Genomic DNA, 16,437 nt, shown 5'->3' on the forward strand with positions numbered 1-16,437 from the left:
AATATGTATAGGGCATTACAATACTATGCTGCAAACTTGCGGCTACAGAGCATATGTTTGGATGTTTCTTTTATTTTATTATTTCGCTGAATTCGATATAACCATGGCGAATCCCACAATAACAAACAGCACTTTTTGAACTGTCACCTATTGATTATCCCTTCCCGCGGCAGGTATATTCGTCTTCTGGTGCATGAAACCATATTATTAGTTATTTATTTATTTTATCCGATAGGTTAAGCTAGAAACCTACCTAAGAGTTTTACCGAAATGATGACAATTACATCTTCCCGTATCGTTCAATTTGTGGTTATAAATAGTGCCACATGTCAGCAGGATACATGATAGCGAAATTGACTAATAGCGTCAAAGGACGACTCACGGTTCAAGAATTGACGTCATCAAGTCCTTTAATCACCAACAGACACGAAAACTATTCGTGTGTTCAACGATTCGTAGGAATCTTTGCAGTTTACGTATATCCACAGTTACACGTACCGTAGTTTTTTAAAATAAAAAGTATTTGGAAAAGAGTCTAGACAGAAAATTGAGCGCAATTTTTAGATCGTCCTTTGAATCTAAAAGTGGCTTTATATCAACGTTGTTTCCATGCTTGAAAACAGCGAATCTGCTGCGCAAATTTGTTTTATACATGGAAATTTGATTGAATGCATTAACTGAATATACCGTGCTCTCCGAAGCACTTTACGTTTTTCAATGCGCTGCTGTACTGTATAACAGCCGGTCGTAATGATGAGAACACCCGTCGGCGGCTCCGATCAATACGACAATTAAATTAACGATTAAAAGTTTTGCAAATTATAATGAAGTGGCGCATGATTGCAAATGCCGGAAACCCCCCGCGCTCCGCTATATCCCCCAACTGTCAACATTTTCAAAAGTTGCCGTGAAAGTATAATAACTTGGCAAATCAATTAAGGCAGTCGCGCTTGATATTCATTTGAAAGTTGCTGCCAGAGAGCTGAGAGATGAAATGAAATTTACTGTTTCATCTGAAAGCAATTGTCTTCCGTGGTACAGTTCGTGGCTAATGAGATCATTGGGACGAGCGACGAAATGGCACCAAAAGTTTCGCTTTGAAATCTATTGCCTTTTGTGTTTCTATAGTCCGCTGTCGCGTTGAGCAGATGCAGTCGTTCAAACTTTTATTTTGATGTTTTTATTTATACAAAATGGCAGGCGCATATCAAATGGCTAACGCACAGCTGCAGGCCTGTGCAGCACGCGATAAGCCAGCTGAGCCGCCATACGAAAAATGTCTAATACTAAGTGATGTGCAACGCTGTGTCAGGTATAACAACATATTTTACGTGTCGTGATTTACGCTTGAACGGGTTTGACATTTTTCTAGGTCTCATTCACTGATCCGTGAAGCCAGCCCTGTATTTACTACCACTCCACCACTCATATCGGAATGAATTTTAACTGCTTGATTGAACGATTTACGAGCTTTACCTGCACACACCTTTCTTTACGCGTTTTTTTTCCGCCCGGAAGAGAATGGAAGAAGAAATATAATGAATGCCTCAACGAAATGTCAATTGTTTTACTATAGTTAATAGAGTGCGTGAGTCTAATTTATGAGACATCTAAGGTCTCTGTCCAATAATCGCTAGAGTTACCTGCTTCTAGTTGAATTATTTATCTAGTAGGCCTATACTTGGCTGCAATGTCTATAAGAAAACGTTATTACTTCACACCGAGCCCAAGGGGGAGCCGTCATCGATCTATTTGTCATTATTATCTCATCGTCAGCTTTTTCCCGATAAGAAAGAAAAAAAGGAACATATGTGTCATATGCTTAGATAAGCTCTACTCCTCTGCACGAAATGCTTATTCGTCACCCCATTCATTTCAGAATCATTAAACAATTCTTGAATTCTGCCGACTCGACACTTTTTCGCAATAGTTTTGATCTTCTCTCAAATTTGTTTCAAATTTCAAACTTCAAAGTATTGTTCCCGGGGCGTGTGTCTCAAGATCCATTTATTGCCGATCCTTTTTTGTATTTAACAATCGTCGTCGTCCTTGGCATCAAGACATATTTGAGGTCAAATGTTTAATGCATTTCTCTCTCCCCTTGTACGTGTGCGACCTTGCCTCTCGTTACCCATGTTCGGAGAACGTAACATTTATTTACCTGCTCACATGTCGCTTGGTGTATATTTCTCTATATACTTGTATTATGTATTTGGGTTAAAAGGATAGACGACACCTGGAGCAATAAGGTTTTTTTTTTTCTTTACTATTTCTAACGATAACAAACTAAAATTTTGGTCGTTGCGTATATTGTAATATCAAGGTTGGGGTTCGTGATCTTCTTGGAATTGGATGTCGCCCAACAGAATTTGAAAGGAAAGGCTTTTTTTCTCATAATGGCGAACTTGAAAGAAAAGAGAAATTTTTTTTTTTGCTGTCGTGGTGGTTCATCCACCCCGAAACGATGAGAGAAATATCACGATCCACGCGTGAGAAACTCAATCACGTATTCGCCGAGCTCTTGTTTGAACGGGAGACTGATGATGAATATGAGACACGTACGACTTATTTCTTATATCACCAATAATAATATAAATCCTGGAGATATCAGAAACCTGCCAAGTATTTTGCAAAATTTTATTGAACGCACGCGTGTCTTTATTAATTAAACCTGAAGACTTTTCCTCGCCCTTGACCAATTAGACTTTTTTCTTCAGGGACATTTCAGTTGTGACGTTTGGCGAATTTTCAACTCCCGTGAATTTCCATGGGTATACTTCTCATTGCCTTATTGTTGATGTGAAATCACGCGATATGGCATAGTCACGAAGTTATTAATAAATCAATGAACCTGGCTTTGGTGTATATCAAAATGGGTCCGCGAGTTATTTTTAGCGCATATCATTCCTACGATTTCTGCACGACAATTTGAAACTGCTAAAACAAAGAATTACCCGGCGATGACCTTATCTAAAGCTTAGTGCAATCTTATTTTCGTGTGCTGTACTTCCTTCCTCTCTGCATTTCCCAATGCTGATTTGCTAATTAGATTGAATCACACAGTAGTTAGAAGGGGGGAAACCAACGGAAAAATCGATATCGTGCTGACATAGTTGTCATTTGGTCAGTTACAAAAGGAAAAACCGAGCTCAATGCCCCCCTGGGGGAACTCATTGTTGTTGTCAAGAGAAGAAGAGAGAAAATCCGAACCCAACGTCCCTCTCATTTTTTGACGTCACGACGCCCCACAAAGTCTCTTACTATGATTATATCAAATCTTGTCCGTTTATACTCACGCGCAAACTCAAGGACTTCCGGCGGAGCGCTTATTATCACCGACGGGAAATAACAAAAGGACGAGTGTACCAGCAGCAGAGAGATTGACACAGCATATACTCTGATGGTATAATCCTCTGGTTCTTAAAAATAACAGCCTAGCAACTGAAAGAGAGCTCACTCTTATAAGTTCATCCGGCTGAACGTGAAAATATAAGCGGAGGTGTACATTAGTTGTTATTACTTGTGTTACTCATCTCAAATGTTTGGTTATTGCTATACTTTTGATTGCGTTAATCGTCTTAAGGCTCATTTACGTCATGGGCAAAAAGGACTCTGTGAGCTGCGAGTTGACTCAGTCCCGCTGGCTCTATGTGACATCAGAGAGGCATACGAAAGGAAATGGATATGCGCTTACGTGTACGCGCCATATAGCTACATGAAAAAGAACACAAGTCACCAGTTGATTGACATGTAGCAGGTCCGGCTCTGCCATCGGGTCCTTTTTTTCACAATTGGATTAGCAATCCTGAAGGCGTATCTACCCATGGCTACTATATCCTTATGCACAAACACTATACTGCATCATATATTAGAGGGTTGTTTTCGCCGACAGCTGTCGCTGATGCGCGCAACTCATTTCGTGCTGGGCATTGCTGCACTCCAAACGTTCTGGCCACCACCTTCTTTTATTTTTTTATTTTTTGTTTATATTTTTTGAGTGTTGTTTTTTCGTTTGACGGGCATCAATAAGTAGCTCCTCGTTGGTTGTTTACCACGTCAGATCAGTGCCGATGGTCTTCCGATCAGCGCGTGTCTCCGCTTGTGTACGGCACTGAAATACGTTGATTTGAAAATATGTGCAACAACAGCAACAGTGCGACTTTGTTTTCATCATCAGCACAGCGAAATTGAATTGAAATAAGCAGCAAGATGCCGGGCAATCATTTTGGCTGGAGTTTGTCGGACGCCGTTGACAATCCGCGGCAGACGGGCCTGGTCAATTTCCGTCGCTACAAACTGTTAGAGTATCAAAGTAAGGCCGGTGCTGGCGTATCTGCTGGTGACGATGAAGACCTTGCTGCGACCAATCAGTTCCATCGTCTCATATCGGAAGAGACGACAACGACAACCCGGCTGATGGGAGCCGACTTGGATTCGTCCGCCGCCGCTATCCCTCCACCATTCAGCCGACCGTCGGTGAAACCTTACTACGGACGTGAAAATTCTGTTTCTCAGTGCTCCGACAGTTGTTTCGGCTCCGACTACCCATCGCTCACTAGCACAGGTATGCTCGTCTCATTTTTCAAAAGCTTATAGAATTAAATCAAAGCTCAGACGTATAGTATTATTCTGCAGCACACGCATTATAAAATATTGTGTCTTTTATATAATACTCAAATGTTATGCTGTTGAAATCGCCTTCGATTTATGTGTGTGTGCACAAGATAATACGATCCAATGTCAATGGCCAAGTAGGTTAACTATTTCAAAACAAGTTTCAAATTCTTTTATTACTCGAATTCGATTATTACGAAAACACAGGTTCACCCGAACCGCCGGAATTCCCCAGTGAGGTGAATATGGAACGTGGAAGACGGTGGATGAACTTATCAGAGGCCGGCGCCAATCAATCGACAGGATGGACGGAGAGAATGGACGAGGTGCCCCGTACATCGTCGGGTCCGCCTTCGACGACGTCGGCGACCACCGACGTCTGGCGGGGCTCCATCCATTACGCCAAGGCCGTGATGGAGCGACGGGAGGGCGAAATCTCCAGCATGTACGACCAGCTGCACGAAATCGAGGACGATTTGACGTCGATGAACAATCAAGTCGGCAAAGTCAGCTCGACGCTGCAGCACTGCAACAACCAAGTGACGCAACAACATCGACGACGATGCAATCAGCAGCAGCAGGACGCGTCTCATCGGCCCCCCATGATGTCGTCCCTCTATCAATCTCAATCCGTTTCTTCCTTGAACTGCATCCAGCAGCCAAACTCATCGCCGTTCTCATCGTTCGCCAGCAGCAGCGGCCGAAATCAGCAAAGGAGATCGGCGGCCTCCAACGCTAATGCCGCCTGGTCCTGTCGCAACCTCAACAGCCTGACCGAAGACGAAATGGCCGATATTGTCCACCGGCTACTCACGCGCATATGCGAATTCACTCTGGCCAGACAGGAAGGCCGAAATGATATTCCTTTAATCGTTTAACTCTAGATCTAGTTTAGGTTACGTCTAGTTAATTTAAAATGTAATATTGAAAGAAATTCAGATAATTGTAATAATGAGCTACACAAAGTTCTCAGAGATGATCACGATTGTCGCATCGCAGTTGAAAACCACCTCCCGCCGATCTATACTAATGAACGACATATATATTTGATATTTTTTGAACATTGTTCTTAGTTGCAGCATCAGCAAAGTACCTGTGAGATGATGATCTCATTCTTCACAATGTCCCACAGTTAAGAATAATATTATATAACCATTTCGTGACTTTGGTTATTAATTGATTGTCCAATTTTTTGGGGTGGGCTATTCTTTTTCAGCTCCTTCGATCGAAATCCTGTAGACTTTACAACCCTAAACGCTAAACTATTTATGTTCGGGATGTGATAATCAGCATGCTATTGTTATTCTTGTATTGATGCATTGCCGTTATGTATATGTATAATATGGACATTAGATAGTCAATATAGATTGAGTCTCAGGTATTGGGCAGATTTCAGGCGCTAGACGTTTATAGAGCCGAAAAGTCCAGGATATGATGACGTGATATTACAACATCATCATTCACGATAGGCCTATATGCCTATACGCAAAGCCCTATCCATTTGCATGCACGCGTTAAGAACGATATTTAAGGAGCGTATCGATCGGCATCGGCTATTTGACAATCAGCTTATAATGTGCTACATATTGCGCTCATGTCGGAGTAGAGTGTAGAATATCCATAATGATATTACAGTCGATAATGAGATCGAGTCACACACCCACACGAACACCCTGGAAATATTCAAATTGAGTTTTTATTTTATTATTTACATTCGGCCGCATATGTAGGCCTAAATTTAACATACCAGGATTATTTTTGCAGACTGCCTCGGGGATATTGTGCGAAAAAATAATAATCTTATTACGTAACAGTAAAAAATAAAAAGGTCAATCTCCTTACGGCCGGAAGAAAAGTCGTACAATCCCCCAGCCACTGCTGTTTGATCTTTTCTTGTGCGGATCAGCTTTTTAAAAAAATGATCACGAAATTAGAAAACATCGTCACACGAACTGTTCATGATAGGCTACATAAATTTCCAATAGAGACGTATATTAAGCACATTGTGGCTAGATTTCCCGCGATGTTCAATGTTTTATATTGTCGTGATGATTTGAATAATTTAGATAGAATGCGGTTGCCATGTCACAAAAGATATCCAGCTCTTGATAAGGCGCCTTGACGTCAATTCGCGGATGTGCTTTCGACATTCGCGTGCGGGAGCAGACAACCAAATATCTGCAGCAGGACATCAGCAGTATACACGCGCGTCACAATATATTTTATTTGTTTCTCTGCTAGTCGTTGCTGCTGTTCCATCATTCCTGCCGATACACAAAAGTGACAGGCATGTCAGTGTGACTGAATGTCTTGAGGTCGAGTTCGATTCAGTCTGTTGGCGTGTGATATATATCCTGTGCGGGATAAGATTCCTTTTTGGCTTGGCCTACTGCTGGCTGGCTGGCGCGGGCTTGCACCACCACCACATGTTTTCTCTCGTCCGCCGTATTATTATTGTAACTCGGCTAGAAATAGAAATAAAGGCTCTGTCTCTCTGTCTCTGCTGCTGGAACAAACCGCACGCAGATGGAATGCTTCAGATTCTGACATCGGGAGAAGAAGAAGAGTCCGGAACGTGTGTGGCGTGAGATGCGCTCAGCACGCGGTTACTGATATCCCACTTGAATGTGTACAGCGATGCGAACAATCGATCGCCGAAAGATCGCCAATCGTCCAATGCTCCACCCCTTTCACCACAACACAATGAGGTTGAAACTGTACACACATACGTGGCCAAACGGGAGAGACAAAACAACCCACCAAAAAATCATTGAGATCGATCGGACGAAACACCGGGAGTAGACGAGAAGGCAGTTGAGGCTCATTCCCGGACTGTGCTCGCATCCTTAAAATAAACCACGACGACGACGACGACGACGACGCTTGAATAAAAACAAAACAAAATTATTTTTTGAAACGCCCTCCACAGAGAGAATATCAGCTGCGTCCCACCCGTCCAGTGAGTAGAGTATAGCGCATCACGTTGAATAACGGTTGACTCTGCACGAGCGCTTCGGGACAGCAGAGATATTTTCGGCATCATTTTCGGAGGACGTACGGATATCCGAGACTGATCGTCTACGCATATAAATAAAAACACAGCACACAACAACATACGGGGGCCTATAGCAGGGCAGCATCTTACACACAGCTAATAGTAAAAGCCAACCATTTCTTTTGGCTGTGTCGTGTGTACTACGCCACTCACGCTGTGTGGGGGGACAAAAGATGCGAATTGTTTTCTCCACCCGCAACACACAGAATCACGCAACACTGCTATACCGCCGCGTCAAGGTGTGGGAGATATTCGGTGATTCGGGACTGTGATGCCAGTCTCTATCGTGCTCTCATTCGCCATTGTACGGGCTCGTATTATCTCTCGGAAACATCTCAAAATTCATTTCGGTTTTTCATAATTAACTTTGAATTAACTCAATTAAAACAACACACAATTGGTGCTGATATTTTTGATTGTGGCGTGTTTTGATCATAAACATAAAGATCGAGAATGAACTGGAAACGTCGTTTTAGTTCGGCTAGTGTCCACGAGTTCTTGTCGCCACATCCGGTGCGCATCCGGACTTGGTCAGATTCCGTTGCGGAAGTGGCCACCGCCGAAGGTAAAATTTGCGCAACTTGTTGAAGAAACGAAGCGCTTTCAATTTATAAATGATCAAAATTTTTGGCAGTTCCGCTGTATAATTTTAAAAGAAATATTTCATGGCGCGGTAATTCAGCAACTTGTCGTTTTGCGGTTTTCACTAGCCGCAAACCAGGTTCAATATTATACGAGCACGTAGCCAAATCCGCCGTGCAATCAGTTCCATCATCACACCTGTTTTATAATTGGCGTTAATCAATTCAAACCTACAGGGCTAGTAGTTTTTGCCAGCCTTTAAATTTACCTGTTTAATTTCGTTTATAGTTTTTGGATCTTCAAATGATTAAAGATGAATTGAGACTCGAAATTTTTAATTGAAATATCCCGCCTTTACTGGTCCGTGTTTGAAACGGGATGCCTAATATAAATAACAAGACATTTGTCGTCATCATCATATCGATTGGATATTGTTGGCGTTGCCAAATCAATAAACATAGTATTTGACACTGTGTGTGTGTGTCAGACGTGACTATAAAAGAAGAAACGCTATAAAATGGTTGACTTCATTATTTTGGCGAGTGACGATTGATATCCAGCCGAGCGTGAACAGGAAAAAGCCTTTGCCAAAATGTTTAGACGACGTGCAGCTATACCTCGTCGCCACTGGATTCCTTAGAGGACCAAAACAATTCCCGAGTCTTTCTGATTTCAACAACAACTGCCGAGAGGCATAATAATGAAACAAGAAATCGATAACAATTCAAATCACATCTATAGTAATACGCCCCAAAGCTGTTTCTCCATTTTCCTTTGACCCTGCACAGACACAGACACAGACGACAAGTTCTTTTGCCTTTGATGATGCACTATGGAGAGCAACTAAACGAATTCCGCGATATGGCGGGTCTCGGGCAAGATTCCGTCGTCGTCTATCTATTCCATCGAGCCATTATTATCTTGCCCGTCTCTCCCTTGTCGGCGTGTGTGTCGCTCACAACAACCTAATCGCATTTCCACGACAACTGTGCTGCTGTCGCTCTATTCAGGAGATGGAAAACAAAAAGAAATGACGTGCTATAGTACTATATCGTCGTATATAGTGGCATTGGAATATAGAAAGAATAGATTAGACTATGCGAAACAAGTTAGCGTATAAATACTCGTATATAGCCAGCCGGCAGCTATTTTGTATGCATTTGATATAATATAACCATTTGACGGTCACGGAGGGTCATTGGCACAAAAGGGAGGGACTCCTACTGCTGGACTTGGGGGTTCTTTTTATTGGATAAAAGTTGATGTACTATGGCCGAAGCGGATTTTCCATGTTCACTTTTATTGACTCTCTCTCTCTCTCCCTTCTTTTCTCTCTTTTCTCTTTCTTCTTTCTTTTCGCTCGTGACTGAAGAAATGGCAGAGCGGGACTCGGAGCTGGCCGAAGCCCACCGACGCCGCAGTTCGAACGCTAGTAGCACCGGCGTCGGGGGTAGCACGGAAAATCATCAGCATCACGTGACCGATTTTTTGGCTTCTCAAACTTTGGATCTTTTTCTCGCCGTCCCTCACATTCAGCCGGCCATCAGCAACTCCACCGCCGTAAGGTATAGTGTATAATCTTTCATGGGTTCTTCTTCTTCTTCCTCATATTTGTCCATTCTTTCTTCTTCTTCTTCCTTTCAACGTTCGTTCTCAAAATAGATGTGTCCAACTATAACATATGCATACCTTTACACTTCTCCGGGGTGGACGGGTCGTGAAAAACAACCAAGAAGAAAATCAATAAAAATATATTTTTGACGTAAGTCATTTACGAAGGAGGGGGGGAGCTCTCAAATATTTAACCGTGTCACGACCGAAAGAGGGTGCGACCGAGCCGAAAGAAAAAGTAACAAGACAAAAACGAGTTTTCAACATTGACCGAGATTTTTTGTTTTTTTTCGTACACTCACGGAAGCTGTGCCATATGTTGGGCAATCTCGGTCAGCAGCGTGAATGCTGAACGCGGGTGTTTCTCTCGCTCCTGATCTGCTGTTGTTATCTCTTCAACATTAGTAGTATATTAATGCGCGCAACGACGGGAATTGAGGCCACTAGATCCTTGGCGGCTATTATAATAGAGAGAAACAATCTTGTAAACTATTCGAAAAAGCTCGGCGTCACATGTAATCAGTCGCTTTGCAACTGGAGCGCGGGATGCGCCGCTTTTTCTACTAGCGCATTTGTCGGGATTTTATTAATTTCGAATCGTATATTTTTGCGCTCGCACATGTTTTATCCGACACAAGAACGATGCGCACGCTCACTATATGCCATCAGAGTTTGTGTAGAGGGAATTGCTGTGAGGTATAGCGGGGCGGAGGGGGGCAAGGTCTTTTTCCACCATCCCGTTTGTTCTCTCTCTTTTCTATAAACATGGGCCAGCGGCGTTGGCCACCAGTCGACTTTACACTTTCACCGTCGTTGGAAGCAAGAGAGACGTCGTCCTCGACAAGTCGACGTCGTTGTTTTACCTCAGCAGCGCGGAAGACGGCGACGACAACCATCAAATTCTATTACAAACTTTTATTTCGACGGCGTCCAGTCAGAACTGTCGGGTTAGTAGCCAAATATCACTTACGGATTATTTTAGTTATTTGATTTCCCCAGAAAAAAAAGGTAAAATTTAAAATTCCCATCACGGTGGTTTGTGTGTTTGCGTGTGTGTGTGTGTGGTGAATCTCTCACGTTGATTCACGCTGTATAACGGGAGAGACTCTGATGCCATTCCGCTTATTTTATTGGGCACGGGGATTTCCGTTCAAAATAAAAAAAGTCCTGTATTTAGTCGTCTCTACTTTATACAAGCCCATGCTGTGTGTGTGTCTGTGTAGTCGTCCAAAACAGTGTGTGTATAGAGTCGCCGGCCAGCCATCATCGTGCGGTGTGTGTGTGTGTATGTGCTGCTCGTCTCTTTGCTTACACGGAAAAGGGCAAACGGTCCGAGAGTCCATCATTCCAAAGTTTGGTTCCCATCTGGATATTATAAACATTTAACACTTTGGTCGCGTCTTGTCTTGTCTCCCCCGGTTCAAAGTTGTAAAATTTTATTCGAATTTACATTATCATTTTCTGCTAGTCATTTTCCATCCGCCGTTATGGCAGAAACAAAGTATCACAGAAAGAGAGAGTAGTGCTGTGGCGAGAGAGATTTGATTCGTGAGCGTCGTGCCCTCATGACTTGGTTATCTCATTTTCGAATCGGGCCCGTTTTTCTTGTTTTTGTTATTCTCCTTTCGTTATCGCACAGCAGTCCCTGAACACTAAGGCAATTGGGATCTATGGCTATTATGTATACCGTCAAACCCCATGTAGATACTCTCGAGTCTCGAGTCCAATGGAGATCTTGTGTACGTTTTTAATCAGATGCTCGTACGTGCCGTCTGTGAGCCTCCATATTAATTCAACGTCTCAGATGCACACACGCATTTCTTGGAATTAGGCCTGCAGATTTGATTAATTAAATAGACACGTCAATGGATGTTACTCAAAACTCAATTTTGTTTGTCGCCTTTTTCTACCAGAAACGGAGATCCTTGAAATCAAAAAAATGTTCGTGCCCAGTTTTCACGATGATGACGTCCGTGGACGCCCTAATGAGGGCGACGCGTCTGTATGTGTCAGGACCCAGAAAACTTGGGAGAGACTCAACGAGTGAGAGTTATATGTAAAAGGCCACGGGAATATATATTAGGAGATGGGCGGTCGACAGTGTAGGCCATGGCCTTTTTTAAAAACAATTTCATTTTCATCTGCCGTCCGCATTGAACTTGAAATGCGCAGAGGCGATTTCGATTCACGGCGGGTGACGTTGTTGTTTATTTTCGTTTGCTTTGCTAATAATTCAGAGACGCCCGCTCGTCCGACCTATACAGCTGTAAAGCCAATATTTGTCTGGTGCGCGACTTTGTATTGCAGTGGCTGTTTCCTTGGGTACCAAAGTATACGCTATGCCATGCAGGCGTCATTTCAGACCTTTTTGTCCCAGCAGCTGTTTCCATTTGACGTCGTCAGCATATAGTCTAGCCAATATGCAAAATGGTTTTTGAATTAGCTGCACCTTTAAAAAACAATGAATTCTCTCGATTGAGTCATATCCCTTTTCCCTGTTTTATTATTCATTATTTTCCTCGTCACTCGGTTTCCATCTGTTACAATTTATAGGGGCCGTAAAATCTGCCCTAGAACGTCAGCAGCCATTATCAAAGCGGCAAATAATGCAAGGCGTTGTGCAATATGCCTTTTTCATATCGAGCGTATTGTATACTTAAAATTGAATTGGGTAACAATCATTCGCGGAAATGATTCTACATGTCCTATTCACTCGCTTGTTTACTTTAAACGATCCAAACCTCTTCCGTTTTGTGGAATGAAATAAGGAAAAACAAACAAAAACCCCGACGTCGCAATTGTAACACGCGTAGTAGACAATATATCTCGGAGCGTGAATAACGGGGAAGATAACAACGTCGAATGCGGAAGAGCGACATGGAAAAACACATTTTTTTGGTTAAAGAAATTTTTGATATCGTGATTTACAATATGGGATGAAGAAAACTATAGTGAACGAGATAGGAAGAGAAAAAGTTGATCTATGCCCTTCCAACGGCGACGACAACATTATAACTTGCATCTAGACTCTATAGCAGATGCATTGGAAAAAGCCACACAAGATAATCAATCGCCCTTTTTGGCTGCAACACACAGTGGAGTTTAGTCTATTAGGAACGAAAGAAGAAAACAAAAAAGAAAAGAGAGAAAAGAAAAATGGGAGAGAGAGAGAGAAAGACAGAAAATAAGATTAGCGATAAGTTGCCCGTCCGGTTGTTCCTAACAACACGCAGTCACGAACGTGTCACCGCGCTGCCTCGGTGCTTATTTCTTACACAGTCGGTCTCGTCCATATGTAACGTTCATTATCATTATTATACTCGTCGAGTGACTAATTGAACTAACAGTGTATAGCCCAACACCTTCCAATTTTTTGGCTGTGCTGTTTTTTACTAACGTCGGATGATTTCATTTCGTACATAGATATGACGACTTGAGTCGATCCTTGCTGTCGGAAAACGATGACGTGAAATCGGACAACGTCCATTGCAACAAACTCAGCCGAAGTAGTTCACTGCGTCGTTCCAGCGATTTGAATTCGTCTGCGTCCTCTACTGTCTCACCGAAACCTTGGCGTCGTTTTTCAGAGAGATTCAGGTAATAAATAGGACAAATGTAAATGTCAAATTTTGTTGCGTTATATTAAACCGCCCGCGATCGAATTTCTGATTCCCAGTGGTGCCACCTTGAGCGCTGCCATGGCGTCTGCTACCAAATTGAGAAGGAACACGGTTGTGGCAGTGTCAACCGGCAAGCTGGATCAAGTAGCCTTGTCCGTCGATGCTCGTACTAGTACTGCACAGTCCGAGGATCCAATGACGATAGTTGAATCAGAACTTATTACTAGTCCTAGTAACAAGGAAAACAATCAGACTTTATCGTCGACCGAATCGCAGCAGAAAAATCACCAACTGAAAAAGTTCAGTCAGAGCACTCCAGCTTTGCCGCAACTCCACTATGATCTCCAAGATCTCGGTCAATCCAAATCGAAACAGAAAAAGTTCCTTCGTCACTTTCCTTACGTGGCCAGAGATGAACGCGTCCTCAACCGTAAGTGTCACTGAAATCCTGAATCATCTGAAAACAGATTAGTTACATAATTGAGAGCCTTATTGATTTTTGATGTTTCCCTGCATGACAGATTATTCTTGTGCCTTGGTTGGTGACATCTTCTTGCAAGGAAACTTGTATGTTACATACAATTACTTTGCATTTCACTCGAATGTCTTTGGCTTTGTCAGGAAGGTGAGTGTGTTTTCAGCACTGTGGATCAATACTTTTTTGCTCACCAACTTGATTTTTGTTACATCAATAAACAGATACTTATTCCCATGGCTGATGTTCGCAAAATAACCAAGGAAAAAACAGCCAAATTCTTTCCAAATGCCATAGCCATCACCACAGCTACGGAAAAGCACCTTTTCAGTTCTCTCATGTCTAGAGATGTTGCCTACAGGTTAGCATTGAGTGTCTGGAAGAAATTCCACTTTCCCAATCGCATGGGAGACTGCTTAGATGGAGAAAGGGTACTATACAGCCATTACGAGATAATTGTCAACAACTTTTAAATGTTATAATCTTTTCTAAATAGGAACATGAGGGTTCATCACAAAATGGAGAACATTCAAGCAATGAATCTTCACAGAATTCCGTTGAAGGCCTAATAATTAGTCCTGAAATCGGCAGCGTTCAAATAACTACTGCCACGGTATATAATAATTCATAAATGAATACGTTGTGGACCTATACTCTATAATATGTGTTTTCAACATTTTGCAGGAAGCAACCTCGTCGGATCCGGATGATTCGGCTCTCGAGCGTTCGTATTCTCCTACACCTGAACGTGAAGAGGCAAAAGACGAAAGACTTTCTCTTGGACTGTCTTCATCCATTGCCAAATCGAGGAAAAGTCTAATGAATTTCTTTTCTTCTCGTACGTCTCTGGTCAACGAAGGTAAGACAAATCAACTGAAGCACTCAAACACAACCCGAGATAATAATTCGCTCGTCTGGACACATTGGCAGAAGATGGAGACGATGACGATGTAGTATCAGATGATCTCGGCGAAACGTTTGACAACCGTTCATCAAAATTACATAACAACCCTTTTGAGCTAACCTGGGGTTCCAGTGGCATATACCTACTTCTAGTCATCCTGTGCCTGTCAGCGGGCGTACTGTGGTATCGAATATTTCTGCTGCATTCTCATCTTGAACTGAGATTGTCGCCAGAAGCGGTTGGGGACACGTCTCCTGTCAACTCTCTGTACTCTCCTCAGGTAAAATAGCGACATGGTAGTAGTGTTGACTATTAGTCGAAACTGCATTATTGATCGATTTCTCAATCACAGATGCAAGAAATAGTCGACAATTTGCATCTGCTACTAACGTCTCGTTCGACCAACGAGCAAAGGGAGAGATCGACCGTGGCTTGAAAATAGCGCTTTTCTGAGCTACTTCAATCAATGGCAAATATGAGGCATATTTAACCCTCCACTTAAATTTCCTTTTCAATCGACACGCGGTGAATTTACCCAAGGAATAATCCCTACACACCAAAAACACCTCTACGTTTCTCTCGAATCGCATCGACATTTTTCTTTTTTCTTCCTTATTTCTGTTTCAAGGAACCCAACCGAAAATATTCAAAAGTCTCTCGAATTGTTATTCACGTCACATCTCTAAAGCGATAGCTATAATTTCGTGTTTTTACTATTTAATTATTTCATAAGAAGAGTCTATTATTGTACATCAATTGGAGGATGCCATGTTTTTTTTATTATTTGTGTTACTTTAGAACTCTTCGGATGATTAATGACATAGTCACCCATTATTGACATATCCGACATTCCGAGTGATTTCTTTTCTCTATCGTCTATAGTTCTAGTCCAGACTGTAGTCGGCAGATGATAATCGACTGTGAAAAATTGTAATTTGTTGCGAGCAACATCATCACCTGCCTTATAATTATGCCTCAGATTTAAAATACGACTTGTTTTTTTGTTGTTTCCATAGCAAACATAAATTAATCCGAGTTTGTTTTCTCTTAATACCCCTTATATATATATATATAAGCTTAGATGGATACTTATTGTGTTTTTTTTTGTTTCCTTTTGGCAACGCAAAGAAATACAGGAAACAGGATGTGGAATGCACTGAACCTTGTTATCAGATTTGACTTTGATCGAGCTAACTGCGTGACAGCAATCACCTCGCAGAGGTTTTCCTTTTAGAATCAACTGACCCGTTGTAATATGCCGTAATAACGCTGAAGCAAAACAGGTCCCGCCGTACCGTTCGGAAATTCGAACTAGTTTTACACGTGCCTCTAGCGGAAAAGCTGCCAATCCAATTTACAGTTACGAAAGCCTTTTAACTATTGCGCACAAGTTCATTCGATGGCGTTGACTGAGCCACGTGATGGCGTGATTGCCGGACGATTTTAGTCATGAATCATTCCTTAAAAAGAAAAAAAGCAGAATCATCCATAATTGCTGGTTTCCGCTATCGGGTTCAAACATTGATTCATCAGTCTGATATCTCCTCCCAGATACACGGTTGGCTAGCTAAATTCG

General features: G+C 42.2%; 2 protein-coding genes across 4 annotated transcripts; both read left to right on the forward strand.

Annotated features, from left to right (window-relative positions):
- The first annotated feature begins 3,845 nt into the window (after positions 1-3,845).
- Positions 3,846-7,869, forward strand: LOC124341198. The gene is made up of 2 exons (XM_046794201.1): positions 3,846-4,564; positions 4,822-7,869. Exons 1-2 carry the CDS (start codon positions 4,210-4,212, stop codon positions 5,490-5,492), a joined length of 1,026 nt encoding a protein of 341 aa, XP_046650157.1. The 5' UTR covers positions 3,846-4,209; the 3' UTR covers positions 5,493-7,869.
- Positions 7,870-7,977: 108 nt separating this feature from the next.
- Positions 7,978-16,017, forward strand: LOC124340988 (sterol 3-beta-glucosyltransferase-like). Of its 3 annotated transcripts, none has more exons than XM_046793850.1 (10): positions 7,978-8,234; positions 9,624-9,816; positions 13,286-13,459; positions 13,539-13,912; positions 14,004-14,107; positions 14,182-14,388; positions 14,454-14,570; positions 14,642-14,816; positions 14,888-15,141; positions 15,214-16,017. In XM_046793850.1, exons 1-10 carry the CDS (start codon positions 8,123-8,125, stop codon positions 15,295-15,297), a joined length of 1,794 nt encoding a protein of 597 aa, XP_046649806.1. In that variant the 5' UTR covers positions 7,978-8,122; the 3' UTR covers positions 15,298-16,017. The 3 variants fall into 3 exon arrangements, with proteins under 3 accessions (XP_046649806.1, XP_046649807.1, XP_046649808.1); XM_046793851.1 differs by having other exon boundaries at positions 14,891-15,141; XM_046793852.1 differs by lacking the exons at positions 7,978-8,234; positions 9,624-9,816 and adding an exon at positions 9,860-10,809.
- Positions 16,018-16,437: the final 420 nt, after the last annotated feature.

Source organism: Daphnia pulicaria, chromosome 5, assembly GCF_021234035.1.
Source record: "Daphnia pulicaria isolate SC F1-1A chromosome 5, SC_F0-13Bv2, whole genome shotgun sequence".
NCBI lineage: Eukaryota > Metazoa > Arthropoda > Branchiopoda > Diplostraca > Daphniidae > Daphnia > Daphnia pulicaria.